Genomic DNA, 21,323 nt, shown 5'->3' with positions numbered 1-21,323 from the left:
ATGCAGATTATGGCTAAAAATAAATATTCAATACAACATGTAAGTGTAAGGTGAATACAACAAATATACAAAACAGCTACTTACCTATTTGAATGTTGCCAACTGTGTTCTTCTCTCTGTCACAAAGTGGGCTGACTTCAAGTTTGTGCTTCTTCTCAATGTCTCCTACAGGAGCATAATGAAATGTAATACATGCAATTAATATATCAACTATGTTATGGCATACATATGTTCTATTATAGAATTATAAAAAATACAGAATGAACAGAGAACTAAAGTAATAATAATAATTAAAAGAGCAAAATGAAAGAGTAAGATAAATGACATAAGCAAGCAGCAGAAATGAAGATAACCTTGTTGGAAGAACTCCTCTGTCACTTTCTCACTCCACTGTTTGCTCAGCTCCCAGGGTCTGCAAGGGTTACAGATGTCTGCACACTTCAGAGCCATCTGCACAGGGTGGGAATAAAAACAAAATAAGAGCCTGCAGGTTTGCCAAGATGCAGAAGTCGTGCATGTACAACAGAGGAGCTAACTGACCTGCAGGATGAAGTGTCGGTGGCTGGCGTTGCTCAAGCACAGGTTATCCTGGTCCAAGTGCGTGCGAAACCTCGACAAGTACTCATTCTGTCTGCTGATGTCCGTGGCCAGGATTAAAGAGCCCAACTCCCTCTCCATGTTCAGGCTGAGGGGTCAGAAAGTACATTTATTTATTAAAATAATCTTTATCTAAGCATTGACTATGAAGTGTGATGGCATTATCTTAATGCAACTAAGTAGAAAAGTCCTTCAAAATAACTTCCATTTCTGAAGTAACATGTATAACCTTCCCCTGTGTGCTATCTAGCACGGTGTGTAGTGATGTTTTTTGGTGGTGCTTAGCAACATTTCAGTGTCAGACTGACCTGTCCTCAGCAGGCAGATGGGAGAACAGACCAGTCTCTCTGAGCAGACCCACTGCTGACTTCCAGTGGTGGTTTTCCAGAACTGAGGTATTCTGTGAGTTCAAAAGGAATAAATTGTGTATAGACACATACATTTTCAGTAAATTCATAAGTAAGTTCTGGCAGGCTAAACAGTGACTGTTATGAGCTCTTACCCTGTAGAGTGTAGCTAGATAGTGGTCAGTCTTGATGAGGAAAGGCTGGTTGACCCCAGGATGGTCCAGGTCATGAGTGGCGGCTGCTACCAGTCCCAGCAGAATGTCATAGGAGGTCAGATACTTTGCAAGCTGTACTCACAACAAGACAATAACACACACAAGATTATGATGACAGATCATCAAAACACAAATATTCCTTCAGTGAAGCACTTTCAGATCTAGTTATATACTGACATTCTTGCAACTCTTCATGCAAAATCTCTGTTTATAGATTTATATATAAAACCCATGCGATAACATTCACGAGATGGATTAATGGTTGTTCAGGAAAGCCTGCACGGTGCTAGATCTAGAAGCCTTAGCTAGAGAAGATTCCATTCAATTCTCCTTTAAATTTAGAAAATTCAAGCAGCTTTCTCAAGCCAAACACAACACAAAATAATGTCTAACCATGGGTTCTTGCAGGTAGCAGTACATGGCCTGTGTGACATCTGCAGCGTGGACAGCATTGTGGTAGGGGTTGTCGCTGTGGTAGTCTTCCTGGACCATGACCAGGAACCTCCAGAGTTTGACCATGTCCAGCTGGAAGAGCTCCACCAGCCCATACTGGTTCAGCAGGTGGAAGGTCAGGGTGATCAGGCCGTTTCCTGAACAAGAAGACAGATCAGACTGAGCGCTCTGCTTTCATGTTGTCTCTTCTTACTCATATGAAACAAAAGGAAAAAGTGCACCATTAAACATTGATCTGTTATGCTCAGTGTATTTCAGGAGTTTTATTGGTACATCCACTTTTTCTCAACCTACCTTAACTGCCTTTACCGCGCCTTCTTCTCATTTTAAATAATTACTCGTTTGAGATTTTTAATCATAAGTACTGTGGTCCTTTTCTCTTGTTTTTGAGGTTCACAGTCAACATGTCAAGACAGGTACATGGCAGAACATATCCTGTGGCTGGAGCACATTCTGATCTAATGAGGCTGCTGTCAGTGCAGAAATGTCTATTACTTTTAATATTGTTGCTGTATGAATTTAAACAGGTTCAAAACAAAAAAGTGCAGAAAGAAGCTGTTATTTTTTAGGCCTGTTAAAAAACCTATCTGTTTACATTGTTGAATTGTCAAACTCCACTTCAGCTGCATTGTAAAAGATCTCATAAGTCTTGTATCCTCTTCAACACGACCCAAAACTTCATGAATGTAAGGTGTTTTTGTCTTTACAAAGTAAAATGTAGTGAGTCTGTAACAGTGTTCATTTTCATACAGTAAATCCTCTGTGTTGGCCATCCAACAGATGGCACCATTGAACCTGACGCTGAGCTAATGCATTATTTCTGTTATCATGAGTTTTCAGACAACTTCTGAATAGTATTTCAGATCCTGTTTTACCAACCGTTTGTCAACCTATCGAAGAGGAAAATGTCAAAATTCCAGTTCCCGACTTTTTCCAGCATGCACTACAGGAGAGCGGAAAGAGAAGTACAGAATTAGTGACAAAGCAAATCATGTGCATTTCTACCAGTCTCTTTATAGCATCATTATATAAAGGTGGGTGTCATACTCGGGCCTGTCCAGTGTAGTCTTCATCGAGGATGTGGAGAGGGATCTGCTGGGGGAGTCCTCGCAGCAGGCGGGATGAGTGCAGGTACCTCTGGAAGCTGAGTAGTCTGTGGACCCTCCTTTCTGGAGCAGAGCTGGCTGACGTGGACCCACAGCCCAGCCGCGCTACGCACACAAACACAGACACAAACACAGACATTAAATCATTTACAAAAGATGTAACATATAAGAAACAGTTTTTTAGGACATGTTTATTTCAGAAGCTCATTAGGCTCGGAGAATCATTTGGGTCGCACAAACTCGGTGGGGTTGTGACACCAACACAGCGATATACAAACAGTCGCTGCTGACACAGCCGCCCACTCATAAGCCTTTCGTCTGGGATCACACAGCAGACATGCTTTGTCAGTGGTCTCTCTCACACACACACTCACACACAAAAGCACTGTGTCTGAATAAACTGTGGTTGCAATCCGGAAACACGTCAGCACAAGGTAGGATTACGTTTGGGTTAAAATGTCCACACACACACACACACACACACACACACACACACACACACACACACACACACACACACACACACACACACACACACACACACACACACACACACACACACACACACACACACACACTTCTTTGTACCTGATTAATGTTTTATAAAAAGGTTTCAGTTAGTATGAAGGTGGTTATTTTATCACACACCTATTCACAAAGCTTTGATAAAAAGCCTCTCACAAGGTTTACAGTAAGAAAACACCTTGGTCTTTATCGCCATGTGAAATAATTTATGAAAGCAGTGCACAAACATCTGTCAATCTTGCTGGAGAGGAACAAACTGTGTGTGGAGCTACAGTTTGATAATAGCTGGAAGGTCAAGGTAATTGCCTGTGATTCATACTCACTGTGAAGAGTTCGGAAGTCGATGCACAGGTATGGGTGGGAGCTTCTTCGTTCCGGTTCAAATCCAACCTGACTTCTCACTCTCACATCTCCTAGAAGAAATCAGCACTTATTTCCTCAAGATTCATGCTCCTTGAAAAGAAAGGTGTGTAAATGTGCTAGGCCAAGTAGTATTTACAATTTTTTCTTTGCATTATATATTGGAACTTATATTGCTTAAGTGCCACAAGGATGAGCTTTACTACAGGACAATGAACAGAGCACGACATTAACATACAGCTGAAACCCTAACCCTTTTTAAGCAGGCCTCAGTTCCACTGGCCTCAGCCAGACAATTTTTTTTTTTGATCACAGAGTTTCTTTCATTGATCCCTTTAAAAAGCTGAAACTCAATCTGGTTTTCTGGCAATAGATAGATAAATAGCTCACTAATATTCTCCTCACTTAACTGCCAATTTTGCTGATGTTATTTCTGTTTTATAAACTGTATTTTGCGTTTCTTACTATCCTGTCTGATATTTTATGATAAAACCTTTTGTGAAGCACATGTAACAGATTCATTTTAACAACAAAACAATGGATAATTTCGTTAGAATTGAGCAGCAATACATCCTTCATGTTTTAGCCACAATAACATGTGTCCAAGCCTCATGGGAACCGTAGTTGTTGAATGTGCACAACGTAATCAATCGTCGATCTCTGTTAAAATAGATATGGTGTTGTTGCTTTTTGGTCAATATGGTAATGGATATGCATTTACTATAGCTCAGCGTTGTCAGAAAATCCCACCATCATGTTTCAGCTTTTCATAAGAGTTAGAGGGAATAATCTATCTTATACTAAGCACTGAAAGCTTCACTCCTCTATTGGCTCAGTGTGGTAAAAACAGTTCTGTACTCTAAGCAAACTAAAACAAGCAAAAGATGTGATTTTGTAAATACTATTTGACCCAAGTCTGGTGTATATTATCCATATGCGGGCACAGTCACACACAAACACACACTCCCACATCCCAGAAGAGAAAATTCAATGGACGGTCAAGTCGATCCAACAGCTGAGCATGCAATGCCATGTCAGGACAGTCTGCTCTACTATTAGTACACAGAGCCACTGAGAGTGGCCTATAGTCCATCTATGACTGTTTTTATTAGTCAGGCACAGGAACAGGGATGGGCCAGACGGCGGCCAGCCTGTTTGTAGACTGCAGTCAGGAGCAGTGACAGCATAGTGAGGTGACAGGATGGTGCTATGACACTGATGCAGTAAAATGCTAGTGTGTCGTTCCAGGCAACTATGTATGTATCTATGTATGGCAAGACGCTAAATGGCAGTATACTGATCAAGGTGCTAAACAGTGCAATGGTATGTTTCCAGCTTGGCACTTCTGATTGTTTCATGTGTGCATTAGGATTAAATTCAAAGCAGTCACACACGTGTGTTCCCCCAACCAGCATGTTACTTACTTGCAAACAGCTGTTTGAATACTACACAAGTTCCTATCAAAATACCAAAAACTAAGAATTACAATTCAAGGTATAATGATGCTCAACATTATTTTTGAATAGCTGCATGTAAAGTTGCTGGTATGAATGTGGAGAGTGAATCCATATCAGTGGCATTTCACATGCAAAACTAAATTATGACCAAAAAAACTCTATAATACATGCACTCCTAGACAGTGAGAGTGTGTGTATGTGCCCACATGTATATCTGTCACATCTGCAGATGCATGTGCTAGGGTTCAGCATGCGTGTGTGTGCGCTTGTGTGATTAGTGTGTTTTAAGAGTCACAGGGTCCATGTTTCCCCTGCGGTGCATTAGTGCTGGTGCTCTGGGGTGGATGTAGGTCATGTCATTATAACTGATGTGGTGAAAGCTCTGAGTCCTGCTATTTGAAAGCACATCAGCATTAACTTGGCGGACTGAACCCTGGCCCGCGCAAACACCAGTCTGCATTAGCGTGCCTCTCCTCACACACAATTTAATATAAAATCTACAGAGACAGATGCTTTATGCTGGTGACGTATGAGCCTGCCATCATACTTAGCCAAGTAAAATGATTAAAAAGCTAAAGCTCCTTCAGTCAGCTCAATAAATTGCTGCTATTCTGACTAGATACACGTGGCAGTCAACTCCAGGGCATTATCAAGCTGGAGAGGAGCAAAGTATAGCAATATAATGTGAAAGCTACAGTAAACAGGATTTCAACAAAGACATTCAGTAAGCCCTAAACTGCCCCTACTATTTAATGCTCCCTGCCTACTCATCACGCTTCACAGCAACAATCTGATGTCTATGAACGACAGTGACACTTTAACATTGTGAGCAATTCTACTTTCTTTCTTTGTGGCTGCTCACTCCCAGCCAACAGCATCAGATCTACTAATTAAAGTGGTAAAAGTTGCATGTGAAGGCACATCTGTGTGTGTGGTAGACTGATGTCAGGGGTGAACCCAGGCTCTAATCTCACCACTATCCCCAATAACCTTATTGACTAGGAAGCCGAGGCTGGCTGCCTCCTAGACACATCTGGCTCCATCTGCCTCGCAGAGCTATGAGCCCTGCCTCCTCCCATCCATTTTCTAAACTGCTTATCCTGTTTAGAGTCGCTCAGGGCAGCACTGGGCAAATGGACACACACACAGACACATGTACATAAACACAAAACCCACTCTGGCAGTGAACCTTTAGTCTATTTAGGGTTCAAATGAAATTCTGTTCTCTTAACAAGTCTGATCAAACTTCAAAGACACTCTGTGACACTGTGTGAGTGTGCATGTGTATGCATCAAGAGTGGGGAAACACTTACCTAGCATACGAATATACAGTGCTGTCTGGTCAGAGCTGTCGTAGGATATGGCCCCTCGTCTCTGAACAGACACAAAGGAATATCATCAACAACTGTTCAAAGTTTGCACCAATATAATGTTGCAGTTATATTATGACACCAATGCGATAGGTGCCAACAGTGGGTGTTAGGCCCGAAATGATCACAACCTCATATCCCCTGAAACACACACCTCAAAAATACTAAATACAGGCAATTTTTAATTTAATTTTTAATCTGCTGTGTGTGTGTGTGTGTGTGTGTGTATATGCGTGCGTGCATACACCGTTACCCTGATAAACATGTTCCAGCTCCATATCATCAGCCTGATATGGCATTTACACTGCTGCTATCAGTCATGTGAGAAACATTTGAGTGATGTGGACAAACACACACACACACACACACACAGACACACAGCATTTCCCATAAACAGAAATTACTTTATGATCCATTTTCAGAATAGATCTGCCCCCACCAAGGTTTGCAGTCATATTTTTTACAGTATAATACAGTACAGCAGAAAATTCACAAAGTATTAAAAAGTATATGTTGAAAATATTTCTTCCCTAATCTGACGTCATCAGGTGAATACAATTTGAATGATTTGAATTTGTATTTGAATTGACTTCAGTGGAACTGACAACCCCCCCATTCCTCAATAGCAGAGTATTTGATACCTTTTTTGATACATACAACTTAATAATTAATATCGTTCTGGACAGCATCTTTATATCTAAATTTCCTTCCTTGCAAGATCAATCTGATAATCTAAACTCGACACTTCTTGCAGCTGTATCATAAGCAGACTTTTTTCTAAAAAGTAGCTCCAGGGAGTGTCGATGTCCATCAAGTATAGTGACCATCTGCGAACCGTTTACTCATTGAAAGCTGATCTGGGTATTTGATTTCGATTTTTTCCTCAACAATGTGTACTGAAGAAACACAAAAGGCAATGAAGTGGCTGAATGTAAGGCTAAAACAGAATAAGGATGCTGTGTCAATCTTGGAGAATGAACAGGAGCGTTGTGCAACTTTATAGTTTCCAGCGTTGTGCTACTATGTTAAAGGGTTTCTTAGTGGTGAATGCTGCACATAAAAAAAAATTGAAGAGTAGTAATTGAAAAGCATTTGTCACCTTGAGCAACTGTATATCTTTATAAACAATTAAACTACTATAAATCCCACCATCGTGATGAGCTTTAGTCATCTCATCCCTTACTCTACAGAAAACATGTTTGAACCAAAGTGGTGGATCTAAAGTTGATCAGGTGTCACAAACCTCACACTACAAGACAACCAAGAAAAAATGCTTTTTATCTCTGTCCTCCAAGGATCAGGACAGGCCAAAATAGCCATGATTCTCTTCCAGTAAGAGGTCATCTATTCCTAGTGCCATTCCTGTGCTATGAACATACATCACCTACATGATGGTGTGTGATCATGCTTTTTCAAGGCCTGAAAGGGCAGGGATGTCCAACCTGTTTCAAACTTGTCAAAACATGAAACATGAAATTGTGGCACAAATTCCTACTGGTGTATCACTTCACATCGCTCATATCATTCACTCCTAAGCACGACATAATATACAGTATAAACTAAAGTAAACTGAACTCTGAGATCAGAACTTCCATTCTAATAAACACTATTACTCTGAGTGAGTCAACAATCAAATTACATCAAGTCAAATCCGATCACAGTTTCCTGAAAGAAACATTAGATGTGCATGTTTTGAATAAGTCAGTTATTTATACTGGCTCTGGAAAGTTTCCAGTGTTGCATCAAACATATCAACAATAAAAAAAAATGAAACAAGAAAAAAATCCCATTACGATTCTGGAGTTACCACTGATCTACTGTGAAATTAAACAATGTTATATCTGGTTTGAACAAAAGTTCTTCTGTTGATCTCGGAAGGGGAACAAAATATGGATAAAAGATCCCAGCAAATAAAGTTGATAAGTTGTCCATTTCATCTTCACTTGCACCTACAACACAATTTAGTGCCAACAGTGGTACTTGCAGCAAGTGTAACAGTGGTTAGTGCATATTTGCTATGTCGAGAGACAGCTGCTCTGGGTTACATTGAGGTGTTGGCTCACCTCTCGCTGCACTCCACACATCCTGGCCCGCCTCCAGGCTGACTCTCCAGTCTCCCCTCTGGGGCTACCCTCATCTAGGGTTACCCATTCCACAGGGAGCCTGTATGACCAGCCGGCTGGCTCACTGACTGACATGCTGCTAGACTGATGGACTAGCTGTCTGGTACTACAGACTGTTTATGAAACGGACTAGTGTTTGGCCCGGTGATAGCCAACTTGTTGACTTGCTAGCTGACTGAATGACAAAGGGGCTGACTGGACAGATAGCTCATAGTCAAGTCTGGCCACCTCCACACCAACCAACCTCTGGGGTCCCTTCACCAGTCCAAAGAAAGCCAAAGAGTTTTGAAGTTATATCTCCAGATACTCTTAAAAACTGAGAACATGAACAAACAACTAAAAAACTAATAGAAAGACAAGGTCATACTATGGTCATATGATATAAAGACTGAACCAGAGCACAGTGATAGGGCTGATATATCTGTCTAGGACCATTTAATGACAACTATGAACTGGTCACACCACAAACACATGCAAAGACAAATGTACATGCTTGTATACGCATTACTTCATATCCTTAGGGTTACTATGAATCTCCTTCACACACATACAACTTGACACTGTCTGTCCTCTAAGCTCATGACAGCCGCCAATCCAAAGCTAATATTTTACCGGCTAGCAAACAGCTTGACTCAGGGTGGGTAATCTGCAAAGCTGTATTTTAGTGTCAACAGGCCTCTGTGTTTACACACAGCACCGGTGGTTAGTGTGAGCATTATAGATTGTGTGTATGTACGCATGGGCTGTGTGTGTCTGATTTTGTGTATGCATGTGTCAGAGGGTTGGTATCGGCTGTAACATGCGTGGGAACTGTATAATTCTGGCTCTCGGGCTGGGAATGAAAAGAGTGACCAGCCCTGCCAACAAGTGCCCAAACAAACCTTTTGGCCAAAGCTTGCAACACACAAATGCACACACGCACGCACTGTTACTGGTGCTGCCACCAGTTGGCACTTAAGTGGATACCGGCATGTGCTCCCTTGTGAGCTGTAAGAAGGAGGCGACAGAGAAAACACTTTGTCAATGTCACATTCCCTCTGTGAATGGAGGGCAAAGTCACATTTTACCCTTGAAACGGCCAGCCCACAACACACACCCCTGCCATGCCTTGCAGTGCCAACACACACGAAACCATCCGCCCGTGCTCCTGTCATGGTCCGACATTAACTTCAGTACCTTTGTAAGCTGTGTGTTTTGGGCATTTATGCTTCACAGCTGAGGGTGATGGGAAATAAGGGAGACAGAGATACAGAATGTCAACGGCAGGACATGAATGTACTCTCATAGATGCGCAGTTCATTTATTAAATCTAACATAAGTTTGACGACTGTGATTTGTTGTCATTCTTTGCACACGCTTATCAGAAATTTCAATCACATGAAACACTCAGAATGCAGTGCAGCAGAAGTTAATCTCCTTTTTAAAATACCTATCCATTTGAGCTGCGCATCTGATCTAAAAGTTTTCCACACTGTATTCACATGTTAGTATCAGCATCAGAACTTGGTAGATAAAATATTGTTTTATTATAAAAGTCAGAAGCCTGTTTTGGATTTCAGAAACAGTATGTTTTGCTTGTTTGTATTTCTACTGCATCTTTAGTTCACAGTGAACTGAATAATAAAACCTTTCCACCAGCAGCTACAGGAGGTCCTGACTTGGTCACTGAGAATAGTGACCGACTGTTAACTCCTTTGTTTGATAAAAACTGTTTTATTTTTATTTGTATTTTTCAAAGAATTTTACTCTGTGGGTCCGGCTTAAGTTTTGCAAAGTAAATGGACTGGTTATACAAAGACAATCAAACAACAGACACAGCAGAGGTGAATCTCAATCCACCAACTTGAAAGATGTGTGGTACAATGCCCATATCTCAGGTTCTGATCATGGTTGCTTACAGGTGAGTCACAGCAAAGGCATCCAGCTTAATGGAAATCTGCCAGTTGATCATAGACTGATTGAAGAAAAGCACAAACAAAACACCTGAGACATCACAAATGGGTTTCTTAGGGAACATTTGAAGCTTGGATTTCAGCTTACACTTAAACACCATCTTAGTCAGTCATAACTGACTATTGCAAACTAACTATGGGAAGTCTGGACGGGACTGAGCAAGTAAATACACTCAAACAAGCCTTAAAAACATCTCCTGATGAATGAGTTTCAAATAGCCCACCAGGGTACACATAGACAAGGACTGAAATTGAAATAGCAAAATCTTTTTGCAGGAAAGATTGTTCATTTCAAGAGAGAAATGTTGGATTTTTCAAATGACATTAATACAGCGCCAGCATCTAGTGGCTTATGCTTTGGCTTCACTGCTGAGCCTTACTGGTTGCCAGTTTGCATTTGACCCACAGCCTCTGGCATCAAACAAGGCGAGGCTGGGATTAAAATTTCTACCGACCTGTCGGCCTAAGGTGTTTTTTTCTTTTCTCTTCAGGCTCATGCAAAACTGGGGTGTAAAGGGAAAAGTTGGACTCACATGTTTATTAAGGAATTAAGTCATCATCTATCCATCTCTGATGTATCCTGGACAGAGATAACCTTTTGCAACATCCAGAAATACAACAGGTCTTTTTTTTTTTAAATCTCTCCTTGCCCCAAGAATTAGTATTCCAGACAGGAAAATACATGTATATGTAGTCAAATCAAGTCACAGCTTAGTACTACACAGTTAAGTGCTTACTCAAACCTTAGTTTATTTTACCACTTACATTTTGTCTGTTTGCTTGTGTGAGTGAGAAAGCTAACTCAAAACTGAGTATTAGTAGTTTTAGTAGTTGAGTATAGTATTTCATTGTGAAATAAGCCTATGAATATACTTCAAATGAAATTACTCTTGGAGTATTTTCCAGAAAAAAAAAATTGGGATTTACAACTATAAGAGGCACCAAACTGGATTAAAGCAAACTTTGTAGGTACATTTAACTGGTTAATAATGTCACAAATTGGTTGCAGGCCACGTATTTTTCTTTTCACTTCCATTAAGTTTTATAACTAAGTAAAACTGTACTCTTATTTTTGAGGAATATATGGAAACATGTCATCCCGTTTGGGTGCCTTTAGCCGAACACCTAGAATTGCAGTCAATTGGTATTTGCTCACAGTAGTCTGAGAACTAGCCAATTTCACCTTTTTACGTGGGTTTACTACTAGCATAACTGCAATTCCACATAAGCTTGTTTACATATGGTTCCATTTCTTATCTCAGCTTAGTCACACTGCCTGGGGTCACGCCAGTAAGGTTTCTGAGGTCAAGGGGTCACATGATGTCAAAACTTCAGACTGTGTAAGTAACCCCAGCACTTCAGTGTTTGTCATTTTCAGACTCCTACAGCTAAATAGATGCTAACAACATCAGAAATGTTCAGAAATGTGTATTCAAGTAACCTAATTGGACTCTGAAATTCTGCGAGTGAGGTGTGTTGAATGTCTGCTTTTTGTTCCCATGAATGTTTGCTCAAAGCAAACAGACTAATGTACTGTGTATCTGCATGTTTAAATCAAAAGGCACCGGCTGAGTTGCAAGAACTCATATTTAAAACAGCTCAGTGGCTTTTTCAAACATTCTCTCTTGTCATCATAGCGTTGCGATTGAGCTGATATTGTAGTCTTACGACCTTTGAATGGTATTCAACGGTACAGTGCACACTACAGCATTCTCACACTTCCTTGTTTCAAACAAGCATAAAACCTTTACGATGTCACTTAGCTTTAAAATTGGGTTTTAGCTGAAAGCAGGCCTATTGCATAGTCAGTAAGTCAGCTAGGGCTGAGCAAATGAGGAAGCCAGCAGTATTCCTATAAACTGACATATCAGAAACAAAACAGTGCACACACGCACACCACACACACATGTAAATTCCCGAGATAAAAGCAGCAGGACTCAGCACGGTTTCATAAACTGAAAGCTTCCTTCTGAGTTATGACCTCTTGCAGCGCTGTGCTGTGTGGGACGACACATTCCAGTAACTGAGTGCTAGGCCATAAATGTGGACAGGTTTGGAGTGAGTGAGTATGTGCGTGTTTGTGCACCAGCTGCTGCATACACAAAAGCCCTAGATGGAGTCTACCTGTTGTAAGAGTGTTTTATGAGAACACTGTCCACTTTGATACACTCCAGCTGCAGCAAGTGTTTCAGAGAGGGCTGCTGGTTTGAGGAGAGGCCTGGGGTGAATTGGCCCTATGCCTTAGTCGGCGAATGACAGGGCGGTATTGTGGCAAAAGACCAAAGCAGCATGTTTGTCGAGCAGTAGGCTAATATATCTAAAGCCTATGTTTTTTTTGTTTTTTTTAAATGGTAGGTTAAGTGTCATAAAATGATTTAATCCTTCTTTACACAGAGAGCTTTAAGGGGCCTTGTATAAATGTGCTTTTAGCTGTGCTCTATGAAACAAGTAAAATCAAGGGTGGGGAAAGGGGGAGACTTGCTGTCAACCCTGCGCAGGAATTTCATTCATTTCAAACATCATCCCCAGCCTCTAATTACTTCTCTGGGCCAACTTAAAGCCACCCCCCTCGTTTGGATGTTCCTAAGCTTCTGAGGAGGGCAAACAAACCCCAGGTCTCACCTGTGGACAACTGGACAACTATTTGAGGTTTAAAACTAGTAACACTGGTAACTAATTTCTCCCTTCCTGTACAGGCTCATCTCATATGTCTATAGGAACTACAGGAAATATGATTAATATTCAGCCAGAGCAGTTGGCCCCTGACATTGTGTCCGTTAGTGTGTTGATGTGTGGAGCCACATTCTCACGGCCGATTGCACTCGACACTGCAGCACAAAAACAGAATGGTCATGTGATAAGAGGGGCCCCTTACAGAGAGAGACAGACGGGCAGAGAAAGAGGGAGAGTGTGTATGTTTAAATGAAGACTGGATGTAAGGTTAGGCTCCAGTATATTTACTAAATAATACACATCCTTGCTTAATAACAAACAGAACCGTGCTTTCCAGCTCATTCATGCTAATTTCTGAGAAAACCTAACTTTTGGCAATGTAAGGGTTAAAGTTTGTGTGAAAGGTTGTGAAACACCAGGCTCAGAGTCTGAACGGCTCCTTCAGCATTCTTACCACATCCTGAAACGACGTCAATCCGATGGCACTGAGCAGAAAAAACCCTTATCGGTTCAGTTAAAATCAACAAAGTAACTCCCTCAGAAAGAAGCACTGTTGTGTATTCCTTATCAGATTCTGCACAGAAACATCCATATTGTGGATGAAACAAGTAGCGCTGTCTTCCACCCTTACGCACATCATCTCCTGTGCCTAAAGATCTAAAATGAGAAGGAGTCGATCTAGGGTCAGTGACTAACGTACACTTGATGGTATCTCTGACTGTGATATGACAGACTGAGATGACAACAGATCAGTGTTTCCGGTTTAAGCTGCTTTCCTCCCATTATGGCCAAAAGTCATGTGACTACTCAGACCACATCAATATCACGCATCTGTTTATTGATTCTTGTATCTCTGCTGGATTTTTCTTCTTTCTTCTTTTTGAAAAAGTTTTCAATTACGCAGCCTCATCAGAATTATGTGACTGTGTGTGAGAGTGTGTTACAAGTACCAAATCATGACAGCACACATCCTTGCAGTGGCTGAGATGTGTGCAGTAATGCCAAACAACCTTTATGCTGCAAATATATGTGTGACTTTATGGGAACCACACAACTCTTTGCTATGTTCTCCTCTTGTACTCCTGGTCTTTTAGTTCTGCATGAACCTCATCTCAGTGCTGCATTTGCCCTTCACTCCAGAGAAGCCAGAGGGTACCAACACGCATCACTACATACAAGCAACATGCAAATCATCTTCCACTTCACTTTTAGGAATTAATCAACAATCAGCCAACATGTTTTGTAATAAAAACAATTGCAGCATTGTAATAGATAAATGAGCCCATTTATTTATTGCCTTTGCCGTTTTCAACGCCTCTTCAACAGCATATTCACACCCAATCATAAGCATTCCATGACCACAGAGTGACATATTCTTCTGAGACTCTATCACGTCCTCAACTCTACTCTTTCGTCCTCTGTTTACAAGAGGAAATGTCTTCATCTGCGGAGGAAGGGGAGGAGGGGGGTAAAGGAGAAAGAGAAAGAAAGAGGGGAGCTTTTGAGTGAGCAGAACAAGATAGCCAGGGAAAGAAAAGAGACTGAGACTCTGGCCATCTGTGAGTCTGGCAGCAAGCCAAACCACTGCCCACAGAGCCCAGGCACATGCCTAACTGCCTCTTTCTGCAATGGTAGTCCAGCCCTGCTTCCACAAACAACAGGCCTGTGGAACCACACACAAAAACACAGCAGCCACCAAGGACAAATGCACCCTTATGGTCATAAATAGGGCCCGAAACACAATATTTGTAGAAGTGTAATTGCTCCGTGACAAAGGCTGAGTGACATTGCCGTATGCGTGCATGTATGTTAACCCAGTTCTGCCAATGTTGAGGGAGAAAAAAAAAAGATAAACGACAATGTCAGCATGTCTTTATGTTGAATTAATGAACCCCTCACTGTTGCTGGCTTTTATTTCCTTTTTTTTTTTTACATAAAGCCTTTAAGTCTTTGTAAACCTTATGCGTTTAAATAATGTTTCCACAAAAATTACATACATCATAACTGTTTCACTGATAGCTCGATTAACACTACAGAGTGCACTGCTTTTAGGAAATGAACCTTTTTTTCACAACAAAGGAGCACAATAACAGCACATCTCACACCTGCCGATTGAAAATGAACTCTGGCCCAACTGAGATATCAACGGGTGAACCTGACCACAAGACACAATAGCCTTACACGTGTGTTTGTATGCAGAGAATAAGCAATGTAGCATTATGCCAAGATGGATTTTCTCCAACTTAGCATTAAGTCTCCGATAGCTAGGAATCCCTCACTTGCCCTGCAAAGGCCAACAGTATATTTTTATAATTCTTCCTAACTAGGGCACATAGTGATGATAGTGTGACAGAATAATGATTGCAAGTATGGAGTGAATGGATGGATGGATGGATGGCTGAACTGATGGTCAAAAAAGTCATGTCCAACCAATTTATCCAAGATTTAATGGCATCTCTTGAAAACACTGATAACCCAGTGAAAAAAAACCCACTGAGGGGGACACACATTGGGGGCTTTTGATAGCCAAGGCAATGCTATGCTATGGAAGGCTATGCATTAGTCTTTGAAAAAGCTGCCTGTGATGGTGTGGTAGGTTCAAAGCAGACACACATGGGTGGTTATGTGGAGCAGGGTCCCGCACAAAGCACTAATGGACAGCCCATTGAAGAGGTCGCTAACATAGTCAAAGACGGTGACTTAATACTTAGTTAATGTGTTAGGAGATGCCATGCAATGCTGTGAGGGTGTGTTCATGAACAACTGGTGGGATGTGACCCAAAGAGATGAGAACACATTGTGCTGCTTTTATGCAAAACTACTGAAGCAATAGTAAGGTTGTTATTTCATTTTAAAAACTGTACCACTGTGGGGAAGGAGTTCATTGACTCATGACTTAACGTGCAACTTTTCTCTGAGCTAAAGTTGCAGGCACACGTGTGTTACAGTTAGTTGAGCAAGTGTACTTGTCAACGGCATAATGGATGGTTCATCTTCTGAGACACAAGCTCATACACAACTGCGTCTCAATGCTTGGCTAATGCATTGGGGATGCATTGTACTGGCGTGACAGTTTTTCTGTGTACATGAAAGTCAAGCAAAACCTGAGCCCACAACATGAAGACTGTTATTGTGGCCTACCTGTTCTTTTCTGTCACCACAGAGAAAAAATATAGACACAGGCTTACCAGAGGCACATTTTCAAAAGTTCAAGACTCTTGAGAAAGCAGGAAGTTCAAGTATGACTCAATGATTTATGTTTCTTCTGTCAATGTGTCAAGGGATGTTAACATAAACATGAGTGTGGCACGTTCCTTCTGACATATGTAGCAAGTCCCAGGAGTACACTGTTGGCTAAAGTGTAAGCCAAGAGGCCCCTTATCTGTAGGCAACATGCACAAATGCAAACTGGTTTTAAGAGATGGCTACTTGGTGCGTGCTTTAGGTCTAAGAGATAAGAAAATGTTGCGTGCATCTGTGCAAGTGAGTGTTCACTGTGTGTGTGTTAGGGCCTAGATATCCAACAACCACCTGCAAGATTCCTGTGGATTATTGATATATTTGTTAAAAAGGTGCCGGTTTTGAGGCCTGTGCCATTCCCAGAGTCAAACCCACTGTGACTAAATCATACACAAATTACGATAGGTTGAGTTATTTTTCTTTTTTTTTTTTTTTTTTTACCTGTGACAGCTGTCTTGGATCAGGAGCCCCGAAGAGAGAAGAGCTGGAGCTGAAACTAATGGCTCCCCTCCGGCTGAGGACATGCTTGGGAACCGGCCTGTCTAGAGGCAAAACCGGCAACTGATAACATACTTCCATTGAATAGTCGGGGCTGGATCCGGATCAAAAATATTTAAAAAAAAAAAAAAAAAAAAAAAAATCAAATATATAATGAAAAATATAACAAATGCAATGCGAAAATAGATGACTGGTGAATTAGAAAATCTCCCCAAGCCGAAAAAATCTTTCAATATTGTGGTAACGATCTGCTATCGAGCTGCAAAGTATTTCTGTTCATTATGAGCGACTCAAAACTTGCCCAGATCGCCTTCATTGATGCTGCGTCTTCTCTACCTCCACCGTTTCACCTCCTTTGGTGTCATTCTGTAGGAAAATTTTCATGCTGCTGTTGCATTTGCTCCTTTCCTTCTCATTTTACTCAAATCCAGGCCCACGGACGACGAGACCGTCTTGCCATTTTCTGGGTCTTTATGAAAACGCTTCCTCATTTTCAAACCAGAAAAAAACGTCCGCTCATTTGCGTTTCGTGGCGTTTACAGATCCGCATATCACATATCCCGAAATGAAAACAAAAGGCACGACCACTTCCAAAAATGTCATCAACATATCATATTGTATGCAACACCGGTGGATGAAGTGAGGCAGCTCCGAGATGTGAGACCTTGTCAGCCGTAGCCGGGAGGTTTTCTCTTATTCAGACTGAAACCGTTGGCGAAATATAATCAAAATGTAGACCTTTTCCGTCTTTTTTCAGAAGCTGCATGATGAAGGAGCAGTTGTCTAATTCACCGCTGACCGTAAAGCAGAAAGTGTCTGGCTCAGAGAGGGGAACCCCGACGTTCATCTCATTCACTGCGATTCCGGTGGGTTTAAAGGACACGTAATGGCACGTTACGCAAAACTACCAACCGAAAAACGACAAATTAACAACCTAAAGTGTGTATTTTTCTCTACAACTACCTACCTATCGTCCTAAACATTAGCCTACTGTATGGTTTAAAAACGCACACACCACCTGCCAGAGATGGTGCTGTTGGAGCGAGCAAAAAACGCCCTTGTCTAAGCTCGACCAATGGCGACGAGGCAGGTATAGTAACCTGAACGCTGATTGGACAACTTTGCTTACGAGGTATATAACGACTTTAAGGATTAGCTATGCGGACAGGGCGATCCCAAGACCTATATGAGCAGTCGTTTGCAGACGGCGTGGACTTTCTCAAGGGTATTCCTCAACAACGGGGCTTGCCCTGCAGCGGTCCACATCATTGCCTGTGATTACCTTCCTCTCATGACTCATACTACTTGGGAGCTGAGACTCACCGGGAGTTTGAAATACAGTCTAGGAAATACAGCAAAAGGTTGTAGCTCTGTTAGGCTGAGACAATTTGCTCCATATGACTATGTGTGGTGACTCAAGACACATGCACTTTACATTGTAAAGTAGACTAAGAGTTTCGCATTTTATTGCCTGCATGTACTGTTTGGTTTTATGTGTCTGCACCAAAATGCATCTGAGATACTGGCCTATTGATTTTTTTTTGCATGATAAGGTGTAACTGATCTCATACTGCAGCTGAGTGAATCAAATAAATCTCAGAGAAAAACATACAGCATTTAGGCACTAGAACATGAACATTTTCACTGGAGGTTTCTGTGCCATACCCATGTGCTGGGGGACAATAGATGCCATGGCAACAGTCAGGCCCAGTGCCAGTGGAGGCATAATCCCCCCCCCCCCCCCCCCCTTTCCCATTTCCATGGGTCTGAAAGTAGTTCCCCACAATCATACCCCCCACAAAGAGGTCCTGCATCTTTTCCAGGCAACTAAGGCAACACTGAAAAACACAACACAACAACAAATGTGTCCTTAGATATTGGTACGGGTGGAAAGAGAACTAGAATATTAAACTGAACTAGAGGTTTACAGTAATTTGACTTAGGTGAAGTGATTGTCTTTGAAACCACAACAGCAGCTGTTTTGACTGAGCAAAACATAACAGTTATAGTATGTTCATCTAAAAAGCAACTGTAGTACTCTGATTGAAAGCATGTCACAACTCATGCCCTACCACACAAACTCTCATCAGTTCACCAGTACCTGCCAAGTAGTGAAGTGAACATATTCAACAGATTTTTTGAGAATTTATTTAGAGGGAAAAGAGGATCAAACTTGTATTTAATATCTTCTTAAATTAGCAATAACTGAAGCTCTCTCAGCAACTTTTTCCTTTGCAAACTTGAGTAGAATGCTTAATAAGAAATAGTGTAAGTAATATTGTACAAGTTGAACGATTTAAAAGCTTCTCAATGACTGTAATTTTAATTAATTACTTTCCACCCTGGATGGTGGTAGTTGTGGCTGCAAATACACTCTAAACCTTTTAATTTGATGTTAACTGCTATTTTTTCTCAAGTGTTAGTGTAAATGACTAACATGTCACATCTTGACTTTTAAAGGTATTTGCTCCAAACAGAACAGAGGTCAACCACACATGGGTGGTACTGTTTTTGTATTCACAGTTTATAAACCTGTTGTTGCCAGACAACTCTGAAACTGCTTCATCTGGTATATGACTACGTCAATAGCATGTCACATGTGTGCACACAGGACAGCACATATTTTACACTCACTCCTCTAAGTGTACATGTGGGAAAAGGATTTGGGAAGCATTCGTGTTAATTAATTTCTTCCAGAGCCCCTTTTTTTTTTTTTGCCACATTCACACATACATGCAAACTAACACACACCATGCACAGACACACCTTTCTTAGTATGGCAGATGTATTTAACTACTCTAGCATCAGCCTCAGGAGCTTTGGTAAAACAGGTGAGCTGCATACCTGCTGATTCCCCTTGAGGTCACAGGTACTGTATCTGCTTGTGAGGCCCCCAATGCTCCACTCCCCCTTGACTCTAGTCTTGTTGAGAGCTCTCTAGAGGTAGATTGCAATCTGCATTGGTGTCCCTAATTGATTTACCTGGTACCCTCTGACGACACTGTGAGCATCAGTGGAGTTATTAGCTAGTGCTTCATTGCCAGCGCAGCAGTTTTACACCTTTAGTGCTCTCTGACAGATTCTATACGTGCATCTGTAAACACACACACCACCACACATTAACACACGAATACGTGTATGCACACATTCCTGATTTCTGATTTTTCTTAAATTGTATGTGACATAACTGCACATCCTCTTTAAATTTTTCTTGACAAATTAATTGCATTTTCATCCCAATTATTAACTAAATTTGTGGTTATAGTTAACAGTTATCTTACTTATATCAAAATATCTAACTGTCATCGTCAGGATGGACTGAAAGAAAGAAACAGCGTTTTTATACTGCAGTATACTCTTGTATTAGATGCCATTACAACACATTAAAGATGTATCGTTGTGTGTATGTAGAGCCATCTTGTGGTGAAAAAGAGCCCTTACGAAGATGGTGTGGAGCAAAAATTAATTAAAAAAATAATGAGGCTAATAACAGTATATCTCAAGTTCATTTTAAAACAGTAGGGTTTTAGTTTGGTTTCTAATCAGATGGTATTAACTGTGCAGTAATAAACTGATATTAGGTTTTCTATTTGGCTTATATTCTCCAATGTACTGACAACTACACTATATAATGCCTCCCACATACAAACATGTCTCAAACCTTGAACATCATCTTTGTGCAACGCTTGCAGTTTAATCAAAGGTTTTCTATATTTAGATATTTGCAAGGGGTAAAAGTATGTGGTGCTAGTGTAAAATAAGTCGAGAAGTGTTAAACATAATGACCGAGTCCTACATAGCACCAATGTGTGAAAACGTAATTAGTTATTTATGTATCACTGAAGTCACAAACCTCATTTCCATCCACATTATTCATACTTACTGAGAAGAGTATGAATCATAAGATCTAAATGCAGCATTATAACCCCAAGTACAATGTAAGCCCTGTTTGGTGACGACTGCAATGATGTCAGTAGGCAATAGTGCATCTACTGGACATAACCTGCCCTCTTTCTACCACTAGATAGCACCCTTTTACTGTGTTAAAGGTGAGTGGGCTTTGCAATCACACCTTTGTAGTGGCTTCAGTATGATGCTCTTTTAATCAGCATGTAAATTCAGACTGTTTATCGATTGGCATTGTTCCTCTCAAAAATATTTTGATGAATAGAAAAAAAAAAAAATAATAAAAATAAATCGTAGGAGAAACAACAACAGAATTCAATCGTCCAAAGATTCATGTACTGTAATAGTGAAGCTTGTTATTTAAACTAGTCATCTCGCACTAGGGCTATCCAAGAAAGGCATAAAATGACCAAAAAATGTGAAAAAAATACATAAAAAATAAGTTGGCAATACGGCTTGTATGGATTTCTTTGTTGAGAATAGGTAAGTTCATTATGTTAC

At 40.9% G+C, this 21,323-nt stretch overlaps 1 protein-coding gene across 5 annotated transcripts in view; it reads right to left on the bottom strand.

Moving 5' to 3' along the window:
* Nucleotides 1-21,323, bottom strand: part of pde7a (phosphodiesterase 7A) — a 28,461-nt gene that overhangs the window by 1,992 nt on the left and 5,146 nt on the right. Inside the window, exons 1-12 of one of the 5 annotated variants that reach the window (XM_056363843.1) lie at nucleotides 17,218-17,932; nucleotides 16,860-17,010; nucleotides 6,374-6,434; nucleotides 3,567-3,656; nucleotides 2,660-2,823; nucleotides 2,492-2,555; nucleotides 1,553-1,749; nucleotides 1,100-1,231; nucleotides 906-997; nucleotides 541-685; nucleotides 354-450; nucleotides 85-165 (exon numbers count right to left, since the gene is read on the bottom strand). In XM_056363843.1, coding sequence (XP_056219818.1) covers nucleotides 85-165; nucleotides 354-450; nucleotides 541-685; nucleotides 906-997; nucleotides 1,100-1,231; nucleotides 1,553-1,749; nucleotides 2,492-2,555; nucleotides 2,660-2,823; nucleotides 3,567-3,656; nucleotides 6,374-6,434; nucleotides 16,860-16,997 — 1,261 coding nt within the window. In that variant the 5' untranslated portion in view covers nucleotides 16,998-17,010; nucleotides 17,218-17,932. Of the gene's footprint in view, nucleotides 1-84; nucleotides 166-353; nucleotides 451-540; nucleotides 686-905; nucleotides 998-1,099; nucleotides 1,232-1,552; nucleotides 1,750-2,491; nucleotides 2,556-2,659; nucleotides 2,824-3,566; nucleotides 3,657-6,373; nucleotides 6,435-16,859; nucleotides 17,933-21,323 lie in introns of those variants that run through there. The other 4 variants (XM_056363841.1, XM_056363844.1, XM_056363845.1 and 1 more) reach the window with 4 other exon arrangements.

Source organism: Seriola aureovittata, chromosome 20 (genome assembly GCF_021018895.1).
Source record: "Seriola aureovittata isolate HTS-2021-v1 ecotype China chromosome 20, ASM2101889v1, whole genome shotgun sequence".
Classification (NCBI taxonomy): Eukaryota; Metazoa; Chordata; class Actinopteri; order Carangiformes; family Carangidae; genus Seriola; species Seriola aureovittata.
The sequence above is the reverse complement of the archived record's forward strand: the minus strand, read 5'-3'. Positions and strand labels throughout refer to the sequence as shown.